Genomic DNA, 22,555 nt, shown 5'->3' with positions numbered 1-22,555 from the left:
GCAGACGATACCACTATTCTTGTGTCGACAGAAGACTCGGTGGTGAATGTTTAGGATGAGTTAGACAACATTGAGAGGGCAACAGGTGTTGTCATTAACAAGAACAAAACGTGTATTATACACAGAAATTACAATAGCGTGATGCATCAAATGAACAAATCCACAAGGGATTTGTTCCTTGTGGATTTGTTCATTTGATGTATCACGCTATTGTGATTTCTGTGTGTAATGAAGTAAGGGCGAAGAGGTATAATTGCTTATTGGCAGAGCTTGCGTGCATGGAGGATTGATTTTGATTGATTGATGCCGCCGGAGTCGGCTAGTTTATTGTGCACCCCATACTCATCCTGTGAGCGGTAGCGCAAAAGCATTACAGAGGGCATAAAAGGTTTTTGTCAGACCTCATCTTAGATTATTACATAAACAATTTCGTCTATCCTTCACATCTTATAGTTACATGTCAGCTAGTTACAGAGAATGTTCTATTTCAAGAGCTATATCTTTACAGTAAGTCATTATACATTAATGGTGGGTCTTATCGCTAATACATAATTGTTTGAGCAATGGAGATATTACAGTCATAGGGGAGCTGCTGTTTATTATTAGTCTTCACGATACTGAATTTCTTAATCTCATATATCATTTATCTACTGGGAGCGAAATATGGATATAGCGCAAGGATTTCAGGTATTTTATCCTTGGTAATAAGATAGGTTGCCATATCATACAGCGTGAGCTTAGATTTATCTCTAAATGCCTAAATTTTACTACAATCTAAGATATAGTATTCGAGTGTGTCCCTGTCTTTGTCCACACACTTTACACTTCATCTAGATCCCTATACAAGCCTAACATGGGGGAATTGTGTAATAACCTACTTTGTGTTTCGGAGAGACTGCAGGATCCGTGGTAGGTCAAGTTGATTTCCCGGTTGCAATTCTTTTAACCATGTCGTAGCTCAGTCGATTAAGGCACGTTTGGGATCCTCTCGGACGTAGGTTCGAAACATCGTCACGGCCCTTGTGGATTTGTTCAAAACGTGTATGGTAGGGGCTTGCCAGTTGGTATAATAAAGTTACCTGGACAGGGTCATGGTTCAAGGTAGTGGAGTCTATTAAGGCTCTTGGGATTTGCTGGTCTAAAACATATGGAACAATATTAGTCACGAATTGGCAAGTACTATGTAGAAATATAATAGTAGTTACGAATATGTTGTCAAATAGGAAATTAACCCTGTTTCAGAAGACTGAAATTATCAATTGCAAATTTTTTTCTAAAGTGTGGCATTTGACTCACAGTTTTCCAATTGATAGAAAAATTGCTATGGAGACTGACAAAACTATTTTTAGATAAGTATGGCATGGTAGATACCAACCAATTAAACGGACTACACTATGTAAAGGTAAGGAAAACGGTGGAATAGGAATACTGAATGTGTGCCGTAAGTCATTGGCTATCTTATGTGTTACGTTTAGAAAGGAGATAATGCAAAGAAATAGTGTAAATGCGTTAGGGCATTATTTTGGTAAGATACGTGTTAGCTACTTGATGCATATGCCAGAGTATACTGACCTTGCCTTTATTTCACCGCACTGTTATTAATGTACCATTGATGTTCTCATGCAGCCTCCACAGATGTCCAGTATCATCTATTGATACTGGTAATGGCTCAAAAGGGCCACCACTTACTGGCTATTCATGCCCGTGCCACCTTTTGGGTGGCTTAATCTTTATAAATCATCAATTAATCAATCTCAGCCAGATTTGTAATGTTGGATTTTTTTTTTTTTACTGATGAACAGTAAACACGTGCATGATAGCTCCCATATATAGTTAGTTCCTAGAGTAGAGGTGGCATCTTGAGGTTATCTTGAGATGATTTCGGGGCTTAGCGCCCCCACGGCCCGGTCTTCGACCAGGTCTCCTTTTTTGTTACACACACCCCAGGAAGCAGCTCGTAGCAGCTGTCTAACTCCCAGGTACCTATTTACTGCTAGGTGAACAGGTGCATCAGGGTGAAAGAAACTCTGCCCATTTGTTTCCCCCTCCACGGGGCTCGCTATCCACTCAGCTGTCAGGCCCTTCGGCATATCCAGCCTTCAACTGGCGTGTAATATGAGCAAACCTTCATGTTCAATGTATTGGCCCAAAACAACGTGAACTATTGTTTAGCTATATACATGGGGCCCTCCCTACTATAAAGCAGATATATATTAAATTAAAATATAATATCAATTAAACAATGATAGGTTGTTGATGGTTGGGAATTAAGAACAATATGGTGTGACCAATGTACTGAAATTGAAAATATTATATGCATATATTTTATTTCTGTTAGCATAATATGAAAAATTGGTTTACTGAGAATTATATCAACTATATATAAATGTAGTAATTGACACAGGAATTTCCTTAAGTACTTTCGTATTTAATAATACATCTTCAGAAGGGTTGGATATAGGCATTCCAAAATTTTGTAAAAGCCGCAATATTTCATGAAATTAGGGATGACAGAAGAGCACTCGATCTCGAACCCATTGTTGATGTGACGACTTATACTGAATTTTGTAACTAGCTCATCAAGATTGTAACTTGCTTAGCTAAATGAATTATGGGGTTCAGTCCCTGAGCCCATTATATGCCTCTGTAACCCTTTCCACTACCGCCCACAAGATGGGTATGGGGTGCATAATAAATGAACTAAACTAACTACTTTTATGTATTTATTTGTACGTTATGAATAACATTTCTTGCGTGCAGGAATAAATCAATTTAGCTAGGTACCCTTTGTTAATTTTGTTTCAAACTTATTTAAATTTAAATTTCAATATACTGTTTTATTTTTGGTATTATCGACATTGCCTAAAGCGCAGTGCGTGATTAGTGGCTAAAATAATAACAAAAAATTACTTGGGAATGAACTAATTTAGTTCAAGTACAAGTATGTTTATTGAGAAAAGAAATAAATACATCTCAAAGGGATAGAGTAGCTTAGGTTATTTCTACCCTTTAAATGAACCTTTAAATATCCACATAATATTAAAGGGACACAGCTGAGCCAATCAGCAGAATTTATTCTTGAGGCGGCAAGCTCAAACTAACCTATCAGGGCGGAGCCTCTCCAGCTGCCGGACCAATTAGAACCCGCCATCCCCCCAGCTGACTTGAGTCAAGACAACTTTTCCCGCCAACACTGCAAGCAGCAGCATCAACACAGGAGCCTCTCGTGGCGGGTCTCAATCTTCCGTCTTCCCTGCTCTCCTGCCGGCTCTGGGGATTTACCAACACTCATATTAATAAGGTAAGCTGTTTGTGCATCTCTGGTGTGTCAGATAAGATTGATTTGGTTGGCTTTGAGGTGAAAGAATGGCGGATAACGATGGGATGGGATGGCTGCCGACGACATTGACTGTACGCGTGTGTTTCGAGTATGTAATTATTTAGTTTTGTTTTGTTTTTCGAAGTGCTTGGCTCATTCTGTGTGTAAAACCACTCATGCCGCGTTGAATACTCTGGAGAATCCATGTAGATAATGATTCTGTTAAAGATTGTGAATGCAGGCCTTAAGATGCTGCACGATATGGACACAGATACATGGGGTGATAACCGTACACAAGCGTTTTAACGAAGTACGTTTTATAATAATAATAATAATAATAATTAGGTGTCCGTGGCGCAGTGGTAAAACGCTCGCCTGGCCCTTCACGAGTGATATGGCCTGGGTTCGTATTCTGGCTGTGGAGGATTGACTGGGTGCCAATCCCTAACTGTAGCCTCTGTTCACTCAGCAGTGACTGGGTATCTGGTTAAACGATTTGTTGGGTTATATTCCGGGGAAAATGAAGATTAAGGACCTGCTCGAAATACTAAACGCTATGCATGCTATTGGCTTTACAAGAATGTAAGAAATCTTGTATACATTAATAATAATTATATTTACAAGACGGTGAGATTACATAAGATGGGTATTTTTTACATTCTTTCAAAGCCACTAACATGCATAGCATTTTGGGCAGAAAAGAATATTAACAAATATTTTTGAAAACTTTTCCCATTGCCAAAAACTACATATCATTATATTGGTGAACGATCCTGGGTACGAGGTGACTTGGCTCCACTATACAATGGGATCGTAAATTTTAAAGGAGCACCTCGATTATTTTATCCTGGAAAGTTATCCATAAAAGGCAGTGCCTAATGGGCCAGTAATATAAGTTGCCTAACACTGCATAGGCCTGTATCCAACATAGTCCAACAGCAATTTTGGGATGTAGGGTTAATATGCGTATTCTCAAATGACTGCCATAAATGTGCTATGCATTCTGGTGTGGTCCTGAATGTCTTAAATACATTAAAGGAGGAATTTGCCATGTTTTTAAGGTGACCGAATTGTCTCATCATAAAACTCGATATTGATAATTATTCAACATCTTGTTGCTGTGCACCTAAACATGCTATCTAATTTCTTCCTGGCTACCCAATATGACAGCCTGCAAATAGCGTAAAATAACGGGCAGCTGTGATGTATAACTGTCAAGGTCACATTCATGCAGGCTAAGTTTGGCCAACTATCTTCTTGGATACATAACATCTTGTGAAAAACCACACATTATAAGTTATGTAATTATAAATATTTCTTTTGGTATGTGGTATTAAGAAACTACCAACTTTTAACTTGGTATTTGACCCTGCATGCCAAACGCATCTCTTTCCATGCAGCGTTGAGAGCTGAAGATGTTAAACATTAAATACAGCACACCTCGGGGAGGATGAGCCAGCATTTGTAATCTTAATGTGGGAATTCAGTTGATCTTTACTAGCATGCTAGCATACTCTTAAGCAGATAACTGTTTTAACATTACATGGAACTGTACTTAACGTGGAAAAACCAACAGCCCATGTTTTGCTGTGCATTGAATTACAGTACAATATGAAGGGTTGTAATTATACAGGTCAACTTTTATACAGCCAAAGTTTCAAAGGCACAAAGCTGTACCAGCAAATTTTTGTTTTGTGTGGTTGAAAAAGAATCAGCATGGGTAGTCCATGTTAATGCTCTGGTCCATTACATTCTCTGCAGGGTTACTTTGCCTTGCGATGATTTTGGGGCTCAACGTCCCCGCAGCCCGATCCCCAACCAAGCGTCATGGTTACTGGACTGGTCAACCCAGGCTGTCCAGCTTCCCACACTAAATGTGTTTGGGGTTATATTTATGCACTGTTGTACATCCCAAGCATTCTGAACTTGTGTGATAAAATTAAGTCTTGTTTTATAGTGGAGAAAGTGGATATGGAGTTCTTGGAAATCTAGCTAAACTCCAGTGTACCTATATATCTCTTTAGTTTGATTTTTAGTTTAGTTTTAGTTTGCAACAGTACAAGGCAAAAAGACGCCTAAGAAAAGCGAAGAAAGGACAGAACAACCCAGTCGGAAACAGAAAGAAAACGATGAAGGGAGAGAAAATTACGAGAACAGGACAGAGAAGCCAGAGTAGTGTGACTGCTAGGTAAGCACATCAGTAAAGAACTGAGGCTCCCCCCTCCCCCAACAAGGGGGGGAGGGGGAGCTAACTGGCAGGGGCCTAGTGTCACTAAATTTTGGTCGTTTCCTTTCTTCTTGGGGGAGTTCTTTTGGCATTTGGGGGATTTGGTCGCATTTTGAGACCAGGCAGTGTTTTATTTATTTGCCTAGGTGCCTTTGCTGGTGATGGCAAAGATAATATTCTTTAAATGTAAAGTGATCATAGGCCATCACTCCCTGCGCCTCTGTGTGGGGAGGCCAAGTTCTAGCTCGTTGTCCCCTGCTAGGCAAAAAGAACTGCAACTGATGACTGTAGGTAGTATGTCACTTAATCATTGATAATAGCTTCAGGGAGCCTCCAGGGCTCTCCCTGAAACTGCTGTTTTATTACATTCTATGCTTTTTTTTCCAACTATACCTTTTTTCAGTTTAGGTGTATGACTTTGTGTTTGTAACTAATTTTTTATGCAACATTTTAATTTCAGATGCCTGGTAAACAAGAAGTAATTGAATTTCCCATTCGGAAGACGAGGTCCTTAAAATCTGATAAAATAATTTCAACAGAAACATGTCTGAATGTCAGAAGTTCTCGTGCCAAAAGCAGATTGGTTAAGAATTCAACAAAGTCACCTAACAAGACCGATAAATTTTCCAGACTTGAAGATGTATCTAGCAGCCATAGAAAATCTACACAAAATGCAGAAATATCTTCCGCTCACACCAATGAGTTTGGAAGTCCACGAAGATCATCAAGAAAGAAGAGTACCTTGTGTGTTTCTACTGATAATTGCAATAGTCCAAAGAGATCTTTATTCGGGACAGTATCTGAAGCCGCTATTATATGTAAAAGTCCAGAGAGACCACACGGTCCTAGACGAGAGTGCTCGCCTAACCAAGGTGATACGTCTTGTAGCCAGAAGGGGGTATCCAACAGGGCAGCTGTACCTATAGGACATAATGAGCAAGTTGAGGTCGAGAAGGGATTGGTGACGCCTAGCAAACGAACAAGTTTACCATTGTCAGGTAAGGCAGGAAGTGGTGGTAATTTTTAATTAAATCTTTAAGGATTGTTTTGTATGTAATTTGTGAAATGGACAATTTGTGAGATGTTTCGTTAGAAAATGTATTATACATACAATATGTACATTGGGATCCTCCTAGAACAGACTGTTTCTATGATGGGTACTAGTACGTGGTTTGTTGATAGTGGGCAAACTACCTCCTTCCTGATTTCCATCTCTTTCTCTTTTTAATCAAGATACAGTAGTTTGTCTATATTCATTCTGGTCAGTTTTACCATTTTGGGTTGATCTCTGTTCTTCATGCATTCCATTCATTAACCACTGACACTAAAAAAGTTTCCACATGTCTCTTTGTGCATGTGCTACTCATGTTAAATAATGTCTTATCAATTCCCCTGAGAATTTTGTATGTGTTAGTCATGTCTCTTAACTCTTCTGTCTTTTAAGAACACTAGGTTCAATTTACTCAGAAATTTCTAATGTGTTGCATAGTTGCAGCCCATCCTTTGTTTAGATAGTACTTATAATAATGTAGACCCTCATACATATATTGATGTAAAGGACAATTAGAAAGTGGAATCTGGAAATATTGATTTTGGACAAATGGGGAAAGGTTTTATATTGCAATTAAAACTAACCATCCTACCTTGAGGTGCTTCCGGGGCTTAGCGTCCCCACGGCCCGGTCGTCGACCAGGCCTCCTATGCCTAATACACACTACCCTAGGCCTAATAAAGCACATATGTGTTATACTAGGCCTAGGAATATTTAAGTGTAGCTTTATTTTTTGTGGACTAAAGTGAATAGTACCAAATTCTACTATCTAATTGTCCATATATGTCAATATACGTACAATAAGTTGCAAATATTTTAATTAGTTGTTGGTACTGTGATTCATATTTTGTTGTTTTCTTGTTTATATAATGAAATCAAGTGAAAAATATATTTGCAGATTGGGAAACTAATGTGAAAAATATATTTGCAGAGTGGGAAAATGAATTGAACTCGCCTAAAAGAATGATTGTTGTTCTACATCAACTGCCTCTGGATAGTACAAATATCACGCCATCTAAAGCTTGTCGTAAGCTGATGCCAGACATTTTAACCGAGGAAAATAGTAATTCTCATTTCTCTACTAAGGATACAAAGAGAGAACTATCAAGTCCAGTCAGGTTTTCCTCTCTGGATAGGTCTTCAACTACTGCAGACAATAGAATAACAAAATTGCAGACTCCTCAGAAATCCTCACTTTCTGCATCCACATCCAATATTGCCAAATGTGACTCTCCAAGTAATATAAGCAGAGTGATCTTTAAGAGTCCATCAAGGCCTACGGTAAAGTGTCTTAATATGAACAGTCCTGTGAAATCACCTCTTAAACGTCTTGATGTAAATTGTTCATTGAGGTCACCTCTGAAGCGCTTAGATGATAGTCCAAGGAGATCACCACGGAAGTTCAACCAAGAAAATATATTCAGCCCACGCCGAAGCCCAAGAAAATTGGCATTGTCTCCCACAAAAGTTAACAGCCCATCATCACTTGTGTCAAAACTCTCTCTAACTAGTCCAAGCAGAAATATGAAAGACATAGCTGTTGGGCTTTTTAAACCCGATGGTAAGTAAACGCATTTAAAAATAATTTTATTTATAAATTACACTGCTAAATAAATAGTGTTTATATTTTCTATACAATTAAATAAAAGGTTCGGCATATACTCTTGCTTAATTTACTCAATTGGTGGTGTGCATCCTTGGAGACAGAAGCTGGTCCTTGCCTTGCAGTGTTGTATATGGTAGATCCAGAAATAAAATTGGCTTGTGGGAAGGTAAGGTAACTATCATGGGAAAATCTCAAGCATTACAACTGCATAGCACTTGGAAGGGAGCAGGATAAGGATTTGGGATAGGATGGGGAGGGAAGGAATTAAACACCGACCTGCATGAAGCGAGACTCATTCTGCTGTCCAGCTTGTGGTTTGTGGATGTACATCTACTGGCTATAAATTATTAGTTGTAATTTTAACTATTTCTTTGTGCTTGTAGTATATACCATATATGCTTATAAACCCACTTGATGGTTGCTTGTTAAAGGCTAGACCCCTCTTCAGTTCTTCTCTAGGTTTAAACTCTGTTCTTACTTTATTCTCATTATAATATATTCATAAAAATGTGATTTATAGACCATCCCAGATGTAATGATCTCTATTTAGATCAGTTCTGATACTGGCATATTAACCAAAAAGATATATAATCAGTTATAATTATTTTTTTACTCGCCCAAATTTGTCTTATTCAGGGTAAAGAACTGTAGTCCAACCCTTGAATATTACAGTATAGCTGCATTGTACTGAAATTAAGTTTGCTTTATTTTTCCAGCGACTGCTTACCGTGCAGTACGACAGTGTTTAAACACTGGCACTCCTACAGTACTGGTTTGCCGTGAAAAGCAAATTGGTGAAATGGAGGATTTTCTTAGCCACCACTTGAAGAATGCTTTGCCTGGGTCACTTTACGTCTCTGGAGCTCCAGGCACTGGGAAAACGGCTTCTTTGAACTCCATTATCAACAGTTTAGAGGTATGGCCATTTATTGCTTGTCAGTTTACTTAGTATGTGGGCATTTACTAGTACTGCATCCCATCTAATGTTTTAATTTGAATAAGACTATACCCATTCAGTTATTGCATAACGAGATATATAGGTTGATAGAGAGGGCCATAGCACCACCATTATTAAGTGGTTCTGTGGTCCTGTCATGCATTGTGGTGCTGGGAGCTTCTGCGTGTGCCAGCTTTGGTTGCTCTGGCAGTACTGAGGCCCTCACAGCCAGGGGGGAAAGGGAAATGCAGAAGATTTTTTTTTCAAGGTTGCATCTGTTAACTCAGGTCCTGAGAAACAGGTGGTGAACCCCATGTACCTGCGCGAGTTCTGAATCTTAATATTTGCCAACAAACTTACGTTGGGCAGTGCACACCCTGTGCTCATATCGGGATTTGCACAGTACGGTGGTTAACATAGCATCATGCAATAAACATTAAACAGCAATGAAAGTCATATAAATTGTAACATAAAGAATAATATGCAGTTGAAGTGAAGGCTGAAGTGATTCACTGGTACTCTTTATCTTTTTGATCTCCCTTTCGGAGATACCTGGGCAACAAGATGGGATGGCGACACATGGTAACAATCGTTTGCCTGGATAAACTACTTGTTAGTGGATGGCTCCCTGTTTCTCGTTTGCAACACCTGTCTGAGAAATGGCAGCTGTGTAGCCATAACAGTACTCTAATAAAGTCCATTATCTTCAGTTACCTCATGCCTGCTTTTCTAACCTTTGTTCTTAAGTGAGGACCATGTCAAGCAATCTTAGAGGAATGCTTCTAGGGTATTTATCGTCTCCTGAATCTTTGCAATCTTGTTGCAGACCTTGATTGGATTCATAAAGCATGCTTTTCTGTTCTAAAACTATGTTGTGTCTGATAAAAAGTTAGTTCTCTCGATGTTCTATTATCCTCTTTCTGGTTATTTTCTCTAGTATTTTGCAAGGTTTTAGTCATAGTCTAGGTTAAAGCTTCACATTTGTGCTCAGTGTGGGATGGACTGCCACTCTCGGATTGACCTCATCAGTCACACCAGACGCTGCACCAGGATTGACAACTAGGGCGCAACTCCATAGTCTCCCGAGACTTAAGGATGCCTACTAGGTTAAAGCTTCATACTTGATCTCCTTTCATAAATATTAGCATGGAATATTAGCACGTTTATAGTTTTCTAGATTTCGGCATTTTCCCCATTCACTAATGTCACATTGTCCCTAATCGGAGAGCAATGATGTATATGCTGTCTCAGTATTCACAGCAAAAATTTGTATGGTCCTTCCTGTTTTCTTCTCAAACTCAATTTTTCCAGGGGGTCTTCTTTACTTCAATTACTACTACTTCAGTATTAGGTTTCCATCCTTCTTTCTCTCGTACCAGCCTCCACTTTTGCTTGATTTTAAAGCACAGTACTGTACCAGAAATCTAATTCTTCAGTCATCCATGTTTTTCAGTGAGTACTTCCATTGTAGTCTTATAACTCAGTCCTTTAATAATGTTGATGTAAAACTTCTTTACCACACCAGAGTGAGTGTATGCGGGTAATATGTTACATCCTGATTCGATGTCCACTGGATACCTCGGGAACCCCTAGAGGATTTAGTTGAATCACAGGTTACATTGCTTTTATAGCATAACTTGGTCCAGTGATTTAAGGCATGTGCTAGGGAGTACCCAGTATGCAGGTTTGAATCCTCATTCCTCCTAATACAAGAATCCCGAGAATTACAAGAGGGATATATTCCCGAAACAGATTTACACCAGTGATTACTATTAGTGCAGCTGCATAGTCAACTGAATGAAGGACAGCAGTAGTAGCAGGTGCACACAAGAAGGAATGATAAGAGAAGACAACAGAAGGGTGAAAACACTTCTTCAAGAATTCCTGTGAGAGGACAAGCTAGAGGAAATGATGACAAATGAATCTAATCTTCATTTAGTTAAGAAAAAGCAGAGGAGGACTAATCCATGGTTCAACAGTAGCGAGGCCTACAACGGAAACAGGAAAGGCTTGGGAAAAATAACAAAAGCCGAGGCACACTGGGAGGAGTTAAGACGGTAGACAATAGAAGCAGTGAGGTCGTTTGTAAATTTATTTGTTGCACTGATTTCTTTCCCACAATTTGAATCCAGCTATTCAATGTATTTTTGCCTTTTGTGCATTTTCATTAGGACTTTACTGCACAATTTTTATAGAGATTGTTAAATAAGTATATCGAGATTAGCCATGTAATTTGATACCTGCAATAGCCTCATTAATGCAGTACACCTTACAATAGTTTTATTTAAATTTTTGTTTTCTAATGCAAGTAAAATAATGTAATATTTTTTTAACTGCAGGTAACCAAGATAAAAAAAATATTCCTGAACTGCATGACCCTGAAGACATCAGGTGCCATATACAAAACCATAGTTTCAGGGCTTGGTCTCAAGCTGTGTGGAACAGAGAGAGAGAATATGCGGACCATTGAGAAGGCAATAACATCGTCAAAATGCCCAATGTAAGTTGTGATAAGTTTTTTTTTTATTAAAAGTTCATCTGTTAAGGAACAAAGTTTTCATAAATACCCAAAGACATTAGAAATTATTGCCGTTGGACCTGATCACTGATACTGGTATGTGTAGGTGAATCGCACATTTCTACAGTCACACCTTTATTTATATACAAAATTAGTGGCATGTGGCCTCACTACTCCTTTATTTATATACAAATGCACGCTTGATGTTTTATTACTTTTAATAATAGTAATCATATTTAAGATCTTGGATTGTATCTTGGCTTTTACAATCGCAGTCACTGAACATGTGAATTAAGGAAACCGCAGAAGGCCTGTGTGTATGTCTTAACCGTTTAAAGTAATCCAGTAATCCCGTGTCTATTATGTTTCCCAGTAATTTGTTACAGAAATCAAACATGCTATTTCAAAATCTTTCCCAGGTCTTTTCTGAATCTAGACTTGTCCAATATATTTCCACTGTTTCATGTTCTATTTTTTGTTGATGTATTCAAAATTATATTATTTTCTCCTTTGTTATACCCTTTTTTTGTCTATTTGTATATGTACTTCGATCATGTTACCCTTAACTCCTTGCTTTTCTAGAAAATGTAAATTTAAGCCTGTTTTATTTTTAATAGCTTTTTATGAAAGGTTTCTAATTCCTGGAATTAACTTTGTTCTCCCATTCACCTGGGCTCTGGGAGACTCGAACCACGGATCCCATACGTGTGAGGCAGCAGCTTTGTTGTCCTTGTCTGAATTCGTTAAAGTGAATTTGTCCACTCCATAGAATGGCAACGAAAGCAACTCTATATAATCTGAGACCTAACAAAAGCATTATGTAGCTAAATAGTAACATTAGTTTTATTGATCATGCCTTTGGAAATCAATCCCAGTATATTTTTGGGTGGCTTTAGATCCCCTCTAATCATGATTCCCAGATTCTTTTAGCATTCAGCCTTTCCAATTTGAACTATCAAGCTGATATCTGGTAAATCTTATAACCATTATATTATATGGTCTCGAAGCCTTACATTTTTCAGCATTAAACTGCATCTGTTTTATTTCAAAAGCTTACCAAGACTGTCTTGGTAATTTTGAGTTGTGAATATATTTCTTGCTCTATTTTGGTATCATGTGCAAATTTGTAAATATTGCTGCTCAAGAGTGGTAAAGAGATTAATGGTAAACAAAATTGTAAGTTGTGTAAAAGCAGTTTGCTCTGAATCGCCACACACTCGAGTGGATTGTGGTATGAATCCTGTAGTACTATGTGGTGTTATTGCATTCTCAGCTGTCAATGCATCATAGGACAAGCACATTTAGAAATGATTTAAGTGAAGTTCCTCTTGTGGGTGAGCCGATAAATTGTTCTTGCGTGTGCTTGTGTTATGGATTAACCTAACCTAACTAAGATGGTTTATCAGGATCTAATATTGTTAAACAATATTGGATTGTATTGACAGTGACACCCCTGCTGACCTGACCACACACTTTTCACTCCAATTGACGAGACGTTTGTACTTCGGTCCAGCCGTTTCTCTTGTCGGTGGGAGTGTTAGAGGGGTTGGTTAGCAGGTCTTTTATAGTATGCTAGAATAAAATGTCAAATGACACTGTGACCTTGTGTCGCCTCTGAAATTTTGTATTTCAGAGGACTTTGTCTTGGCAAACAAACTCCTTTTCAACCATAACATGTATGTGTGTGTATGCCTTTTAACACACAACTGATCGATCTAACTCACTGAAATTTAACCCATTGAAAATTGTCATTTTGTGTGTAACAAACCTCCTTCCTGGCAATGAACTTTAATGTGTAAAATATTTGACAGTGTAATGTAAAATTAATGTGAAATTGAATGCCAGATGAGTGCAGTATATGTTACGGACGAGACGACAAAAGCGGTAATGATGTTTGATTGCAAGTTTGTGAAGAGACGTAGTAAGTGGCTCGGAGAAAAGGTTTGAGAAGAGAGAGTGCTACAGGAAGCTGTGTAATGTATTGACATGAAAGATACAATATTTTGAAAACATTCATATTGTAAGGATGAGTGTGAGACAGTAATCAGGACTTTATTAGAACTAAGAAATTGATATATGGAATGTTAGAGATAGTCTTTGAAGTAGAACAGGGAGAAGTAAATAGTGAATGCTGTAGGAGTGGGTAGAGGGGTTTTGTTGACAAGTATGCATAACATATAGGAGGAATGATTCTTAATGGTAACAAAAGAAATGATTGACAGTTTGACAGAATTGATTAGAGATCAGTTTAAAATGAAGGGAAAGGCTGGTGTTGCTGACAGAATGACCGTGGGTATGTTGGGACATGGGGTGATATAGGGCCGGGCATAATGTTATAAGTATGTTGCAAAGCAAAAAGAATAAAGATACCATTTTTGACTTGGGCAACTGTGGTCTTTGTGCTTGAAAGGGTAGTAGGGAAACAGTGGAAACTATTGGGGGAATTAGTTTTCATAGTATCACAGGAAAAGTGTGTGCATGGGCACAAAGTAAGTTATAATGGTTGTATACATTTTCTAGGAAATGGGAGAAAGTTGCATGCTGCTTGTTATGAATTTTTTGATTGTATGTCTGGATAAGTCATAAAAACATTGTGTGAGGTTTTAAAGTTTTTGGTTGGGAGGTAGTTATTGACACGTGTGGATGTACTTGGATTGTACCTCTGATGAGGTTCTGAAAGGTATTGTGCTTGCCAAACCTGGCCCAGGGCCAGGCTTGATGGTAGAGTTTGAAAGAGTAAAAGGTTAGTAGTGATAGATCCTTTTGGAAAAACATTTGCTATTGGCACCCCCTTTGATATGGAGCTCCCATTAGTGTAATGTGACAACCTAATATCTTTGTATAATTTCTGTTACCTTATAGATTGATTATGCTTGATGAAGTGGACCAGTTGGATAGCAAGAATCAAGAGGTCTTGTACACAATATTTGAGTGGCCAGCACTTGCCGGCTCCACACTAGTGCTAGTGGGCATAGCCAATTCCCTCGACCTGACAGACCGAATTTTGCCCAGACTTCAGTCAAGACCCACCTTCAAACCTAAGTTGCTTCACTTTCCACCATACACCAAGGCTGAGATCATCAAAATTATCAATCAAAGGATTGAAGAGGCAAGTTTGTGTTTGTTATAAAATATACTCCAGCTTTGTTTCCTTATCTCTAGACAGTCTCTGTAATCCCTCAAGTATTCATCAGAGGTAGTTTTTAAGGAGAACTTCCACCATGCACTCCACCTTGTCATTGTTTTAAGAACCATTTAGTTCTGTCAGGGGGGCCTTTGCCCTACGTTGCATTTATAACAAAGAATAATCATAACTACACCAGGGTTTTTCACATTCTTTAGTATCAGATGCTGCAGGGGAGCCGGTCGGCCGAGCAGACAGCATGCTGGACTTGTGATCCTGTGGTCCTGGGTTCGCTCCCAGGCGCCGGCGAGAAACAATGGGCAGAGTTTCTTTCACCCTATGCCCCTGTTACCTAGCAGTAAAATAGGTACCTGGGTGTTAGTCAGCTGTCACGGGCTGCTTCCTGGGGGTGGAGGCCTGGTCGAGGACCGGGCCGCGGGGACACTAAAGCCTCGAAATCATCTCAAGATAACCTGCACTAGATAATTTGTTGAAATTGAGGGCCCAGAAAGTTTTTACTAGATTTTTGTTTTGTAAGTTTTTCTTGCTAATAGTAGGATAGTTTAAAATTTGGCATTTATCATAACTATGCCATATACTATTTACAGTGTGCACTAACCCCAATTGGCAGTGCAAATTTTTTTATTGTCTTGGTTTAAAGTAAGAAAAAGGAGAAAAGTATATGGGTGATTATAGTTATTGTTCAATATTTTATATTTTGCCTAGTGAACACACACAACCTGGTATTGCGATATTTGCACCACTTTACCAATAGAATTTTTTTGTAATGCCCACTTTGAAAACATACCATTTGTAATGATACAGTAACTAGAAATAGTATTTTCCTTGGCTTAACTCCTCGGTAGTTAATGGTGCTTTAGGCTCTGGTACTGGTGCCACAGACACGGATACTATTCTTATGGATTAGCATTTGACTTTACAAAGCCCGTCAACACTTGGAACGCTTCATTCACTCGGTTGCACTGCAACCGTTATATTTAGCAATGAAAATGAGTGCATGACGTTTCTTCATGCACAAGAAAGGCAGACAAAGTCAGTGACGAGGTGGTGCTCTCGCTAACCAGCAAGTTCATGTCAACTGCACGAATGTTACTGAATACCTCGTTCAGATGCAGGTCCCTTGTACTATACTTCTTTAACCACATTTTTATCCATTACAATTATCCATCAAAATTGTAATTTTATCATAATGCCTGCATTTCTATCTAATAAATCTTGTTTTGGCATTATCCTTTTATATATATACAGTAATCATATAATGTTGAATATTTGCTTAAATGAACTGGGAATCGGTTTTTACCGGTTTCCATTATTGTTCCCCATTACTGTAGTTTATTGGTGAAAATAATTATAATGAACTTTTTTCTTCTAGTCTATCATAAAACCTGATTTTCCTAAATCTTGTAAATTATTTGATAATCATGATAACTAAGGGTTTAAATTTGTTCAGCATTATCAAGCAGTTTATGCTAAATTACCTTGTATAATATGTATGTACTGCAGTATAACTCCTGGAGTACTGTGTGGTATTGCATTCTCAGCTGTCAATGCATCATAGGACAAGCACATTTAGAAATGATTTAAGTGAAGTTCCCCTTGTGGGTGAGCCGATAAATTGTTCTTGCGTGAGCTTGTGTTATGGATTAACCTAACCTAACTAAGATGGTTTATCAGGATCTAATATTGTTAAACAATATTGGATTGTATTGACAGTGACACCCCTGCTGACCTGACCACACACTTTTCACTCCAATTGACGAGGCGTTTGTACTCCGGTCCAGCCGTTTCTCTTGTCGGTGGGAGTGTTAGAGGGGTTGGTTAGCAGGTCTTTTATAGTATGCTAGAATAAAATGTCAAATGACACTGTGACCTTGTGTCGCCTCTGAAATTTTGTATTTCAGAGGACTTTGTCTTGGCAAACAAACTAACCCTTATTCCACGGGACTGAAATTTTGTCTTCAGTTTTTACCATTTTATAAAGTGCTGTAAAAGAACATGGCAATTGTAAGAATTGGACATTAATTTGTGTACGGGACAATGTCTAGATATTAATAGGAAAAGTCTAGGAAATTAATAACGAGTGTAAACATCGTTTTACTTGCCAGACGTTTGAACTTCACTGCAGCAAGTTTAAGTCTTAAGTTTAGACTGTAATATCCTCAACCACTGAATTGTGTGTAACTTGTTTATACAAAATGCTGTGGTTCTAATTCTACTTATGTACTGCATATTATTAAGAATTTAAATTTACAGGCTGGCCTAGGGAACATGCAAGTGATTCGACCAAGTGCTATTCAGTTTCTGGCTATGAAAGTAGCTTCGGTAGCAGGTGATGTGCGAAAAGCCCTAGACGTATGCAGACGAGCAGTGGAACTCTGTGAAATTCAAGCACGCAGGCAAAGTGTATTGAAGCCCTCTAATGGTAAGGCAAGACTCCACTAACAGTTGTACTTGATTTTTTTTTCTTCTATTTTTTAGTGTCTAGCATCATCTTTCCAGTACATTACAAGCTCTATAGCCTGAAATTCCTAATACTTTACAAATAAACATGGTGAAATGAGCTGTTACTGTGAAATAACCCCATACTTTTGTTGCCAAGAAAAATCTGTGTATTGATCTGTCTTCCTGTTTTATGATAGATCTAAAGAAAAATAAGTTTTATTACATGACTTGCACTTCTTTTGTAGGGAGTCCTCGGAAATCCCCACGTAAACAGGAGAATGCACCACTGAAAATGGTTGAAATACCTCAGGTTATGTCAATCTTCAATGAGGTTTATGGGTCGCGTGTAATCACTGCTGTAACGGATGCTCCTGATAGTTTTCCTCTTCAGCAGAAGGTGTTAATATGCAGCCTTCTCCTTATCCTCAAACATGGCAAGACAAAAGGTGTTACACTGGGGAAGGTAAGGTGGTGTTTGTTGTCATGTGTGGCTTAAAATATTGCAGTTGTCATATAATTTAGTACATACCAATTCATCCACATTGGCATTCTGTAAATTTGGGGATTTAGATTTTTAACATTTATAGCATTTCTGTTTTGATAACAAGACCAAAATATTGGAAAATAGGATTAGTATTCCTAGTTTATCATTTTTTTTTCTCCCCCCAGTTCCATGAGGTTTATACGCGGGTGTGTAAGAAACGTCAAATGCCTAATATGGATCAGACAGAGTTTCTGTCAGTGTGTGTGTTGCTAGAGTCCCGGGGAATGCTTCAGGTCAAGCGTGCCAAGGAAATTCGCAGCTCTAAGGTAGGTCATTGTGGTTAAGATAACAATTTTCTGTATACATGTTTCTAATTTTTGTTCTGCAAAACTATTCATACTGTGATACCTTGGTTTACGAATTTAATCCGTTCCCAGAGATAGGTCGTAACTCAAAATGAATTTTCCCATAAGAAATAATGTAAATTTAATTAACCCATTGCACACTTCCAAAAATGTTAAAAAAAAATGCTTTTCATACATATTACACACACACTTTGTAATATAGTGCACAAGTTATAGCTCACCTTTATTGGTAACTTGTTGGCACTTGGAAAACGGTGAGGAGGAGAAGTGTTATTGTTTGGAAGGGGGAGTCCCCTTCCATTATAACATCAGGCAATGATAACTTCTCTGGGGTACTCTCCTACATTTTGCCTGCATACCACTAGGACCTGGTTATGGCTTGCTGCTTGTTTTTCTCACTAAGAACCTTTCCATAGACTTGTTTTTCCCTAAGTTTTAAAATTTGTAGTGAGGCATAGCAGTGTCATTGAAAATGTCAAGGCAACGGCCTACCACAGCTTGATTTGGGCGAGTCGTTTCAACAAAACTGCATTTCTTTCAATTCTGCACACCACTTATGCATTGAGGAAGGGACATTCTGTACTACCTCCTCTGTCCCTGAAGAAATTTCCTCAGCTGCCTCTTGTTGCTGCTCCTTCTGAAGGGCTAGGAGTTCTTCGATGGTCAGTTTTTCGCTGTGTTTCTCCACATCAGCACCATCCAACTCTAATTGCCAGCCCAGAAAAAAAATTTCCTCAACAAGAGGCACTTCGGGTTCAGGCTCAAACCTCACAAAGTCTCGTTCTGCAACACAGACCACAATTTTCTCCAGCCAGAGATCATGGTTCTTAATCACTTCTTCCCAGGCTTCGTCTATGAGTTTTAAAGCGCTACTAATGTTAAAATGGTTTTTCCAGAACTTTTTGAGGGTGAGGTTTGTGGCATCAATCACTTCGACACATCTCCGGAAAAGTGCCCTTTCATAAAGTTTCTTAAAATTGGAAATGATTTTCTGGTCCATAGGCTGAAGTAGAGGAGTGGTGTTGGGAGGGAGGAACTTGACTGTAACAAACTAAATTCCTCCAACAAAGAATCCTCTAAGCCTGGAGGATGAGAAAGGGCATTGTTGAGTAGCAGGGCCTTGAGTGGCAAACTGTTCTGCAGATATTTTTGATGGAAGGGCAAATCACTTCATTCATCCACTCTGTAAAAAATTGCCTTGTAACCTATGCCTTACAATTAGGCCCCTCACATCACACACATTTTGCTTTTCTGCACATTATATTTTGTTAAAACCCTTGGATTTTAGGAATGATACACAATCAAGGGTTTAATTTTCAAATTGCCACTTGCATTACCACACAGCACAAGTTAGCCTATGACTTTTCCTCCTTGGTAATGTGTGTCCTCTTCAGCAATCTTTTCCAAAATAGTCCAGTCTCCTCACAACCACCTGCACTTGTTGTGGGAGGTATCCCTCACTCTACAAAATCTTTAAATTTGCCAACAAATCTTTCAGCCACTGGTTTGTCTAAGCTGGCAGCCTCCCCATGCCTCACAACACTATGAATTCCACTTCTTTTTTGGAATTTCTCAAACCATCCCCTGCTTGCCTTACTCTTTTGTATCTGCATCACTCATTCCAGGGGTATTCTATATAAGATCTTCATGCAATAGCCTTGCTTTTTCACAAATGATGGCCTCTGAAACCTTATCACCTGCTAATTCCTTGTTGTGTGTATCCAAGGTATAGTGGCCACCCTTACACAGCCTGAGTCATGCAGATGATGCCACCTCCCTCACCAAAATGGCTTCTCCCAACACTCCTTTTGCTGTTATTACACTATATATACACATTATATAAGTATCTACATTTGTGTTCACCATAGCGAACCACTAAGCTGGTATAGTAAGCGCAGACGGCAACAGGTGGCCACACAGATTCGGCAGACGATGCTACAGCCCTCCCACCCTCAACATTACTCCTCCCTCTGCACAGCACAGATTATCACAACAATCCTGCTATTATCAGAATCCCTGGTAATTTTTATCAATCGGGGAGGGGGGGGGGTCTTCTGTAATAATATCATTGTTAAATAATACCAGTTACATGTATTTTTTAAATTTTTTGGCAATGCTGTGGTCACAAGCTGAACAGCAGTGCTGTGAGCTCATGCTGCATGTGCCAACCATGGTGGCTGACTCAGTACTGAGGCGTTCACACCTGGGAATGTTGCCGACGATTTAAAAAAAAAAATGGCATCTGTTTACAAGAGCCCTGAGGAAGCTGATGTGAACCCTGTGTAGTCACTGGCCGTTTAACTCATGCGCGGTACACCAAAACGTCATATGAAGGGGTGCGCAGTTTAAGGGCTATTTCAATAATGCTTTTTTTTGTTTACCATACAATAGAATGGACATAAATTCGTGGGAATGTATTCAAAGGCAGATGATGGTTATTCAAAGGATATAAAACCCTCCCCTTTGAAAGATGGAGCTTGAAAAATCAGTTGGAAGTGAAATGCTCAGCTTTGACATGCATTTTCAGAACCCAAGGTAAAACTCCATCTGAGCCAACTGCTTTGTTCCAACTTAATTCCTTGAGCATTTTTTCTTTTCTCCCACTTCGTCTGTTGACATCTCTGTTGTTGTTACTCTCTGAAATTTGTATTGTGCCTGGTTCTCTGGTGGTGAGGCCAGGGTTTTGTCTAGTTTGCTAGCCTGGTGCATGATGAGTAAATAAAAACTTTCCCGCCCACCCACATTAAAATTATGATATTATGTATACAGTATTTATGCCAACAATGTGTTGATTAAGTAATGGTAATACAGTATCTTCTCACAGACATAATAACAGGATAAAAACACACACCTGTGTATTTGAAATTTATGTAAGCATTTTAGTCTTCCAAAAAAGTCAGGCATTGAAATGTGTAAAAAAATATTTGTGGCAACTCCTGCCTGACAGCTGGCTTTGAGCAACCACCCTGGGGCGATTGGTCGATGAATGCACATGGATCGTGACATCATCACAAGACTTCAGGCTTCACTATGGCCAGAGTAAGCCATATACTGTACCTTTTTTTTTTTCCTGTGATCAGGCAGTGCATTTTAACAATATTAAAGGGGAAAAAAAATTGAAAATATTTTTTTTTCCCTGTATGTGCACCTCGGTGTTGCATGGTATAATCAGTGGCACAGCCAAAGGGTTAGCCTAGCAGCATCCTATTGAGCTCCTGTGCCCAAAGTTTGCAAATCGGCAGTAATTAGGAAGCAGAGTTTGATTGGTTGTCTTGACAAGCGTTATGTGAAGTTTTTCTTCCAAGTGGATAGTTATTGATCGGTTATATGTTCCGCATCTCTTAATAATAGCTTTTAATGAGCCATCTGTCATATGCAAATTAGTGACATTGCACACAATTGCAGTCAGGATAAACTAATATCCCCCACACACTTTCATTAATGCACTGCAAGTATCTTGTCCTTAATTGTATCTTCATTTGCAGGTTGCTCTAAGACTGAACGCAGAAGAAGCAGAGCGCACACTCGGTGACCGGAGCCTCCTGGCCAGTGTCCTGGAAGACAAGGAAAGTTTAGGGAAGTTGTGTAAAGTTTAGCTTCTTAACATTTAGATAGACAAAAAACATTAGTTTTGTATTACAGTATTTATTTTTAAAAAGCAAGGCAAGATTTTATGGCATAATGCTGCTCTTAATTTTTATATGCAATTAACCGTGCCATATTGGCGTCATTGTGGAGAAATGGAAGAGATTCGAGAGCGGGCACTGATTATTAAGGCCAGATTAGTGTCTAATATATGTATATACTGCACTTATTTTAATCACTTTCATTTGAAACAGATAAATTTTATTGTGATGCCAGTAATAATTTTTTCTGTAATATTTAATTTCCAAGTATTGAGAGGTATACTATGCATGTGCTCTTGTATTTATTGTGCTTAGTTTTATTGTATTTTATCAAACCAAAGATGACCCGGGAAATATTAATATTTCTGAAAATAATTGCATGGTCTATTCAGACTGCTCATTTAAATAATTTTAGTTATTTTATTCAGAATAATTGTATTTGTACAAACCTTTGATTTGTTTTAATATTTTATTAAATATTTCAATAAAGTAGATATTTTCTCCAACCTTTTAATCTAATGAGAGCCTTCACTTTTTTTTTCTTGTGATTCATGTCTATTCCACTCCCTTCATGGATGCTGCCTTTTTGTGGTAAAGGAGTTTATCAGGTGCTCTAAGGATTGTCTTGGCCCCCCCTTTCCTGGAATCAAAGTAAACATTAAGCAGTGGGCGTATCAAGGGATGTCAAGTTACAGCCCCGCTCCTGTGCCAGGTAAGTCCACTATGGGCTCACCATAGTCCGTGTTACTTGGAACTTTTTGTTCCCAGTTTTGAACCTAAAACGGCTCGGAGTGATTGGCATGCACGTATGTTGTCATTCTGCTTTAAGGACTTT

At 38.6% G+C, this 22,555-nt stretch overlaps 1 protein-coding gene across 1 annotated transcript; it reads left to right on the top strand.

Moving 5' to 3' along the window:
• Positions 1-3,184: 3,184 nt before the first annotated feature.
• Positions 3,185-22,221, top strand: Cdc6 (Cell division cycle 6). Its single transcript, XM_045746351.2, has 10 exons — positions 3,185-3,301; positions 6,007-6,544; positions 7,529-8,158; positions 8,920-9,119; positions 11,480-11,640; positions 14,521-14,767; positions 17,057-17,225; positions 17,491-17,708; positions 17,915-18,055; positions 21,580-22,221. Exons 2-10 carry the CDS (start codon positions 6,007-6,009, stop codon positions 21,688-21,690), a joined length of 2,415 nt encoding a protein of 804 aa, XP_045602307.2. The 5' UTR covers positions 3,185-3,301; the 3' UTR covers positions 21,691-22,221.
• The last annotated feature ends 334 nt before the right edge of the window (positions 22,222-22,555 follow it).

This window comes from Procambarus clarkii, chromosome 21, assembly GCF_040958095.1.
Source record: "Procambarus clarkii isolate CNS0578487 chromosome 21, FALCON_Pclarkii_2.0, whole genome shotgun sequence".
Lineage (NCBI taxonomy): Eukaryota > Metazoa > Arthropoda > Malacostraca > Decapoda > Cambaridae > Procambarus > Procambarus clarkii.
This window is presented reverse-complemented; position numbering and strand designations above follow the sequence as displayed.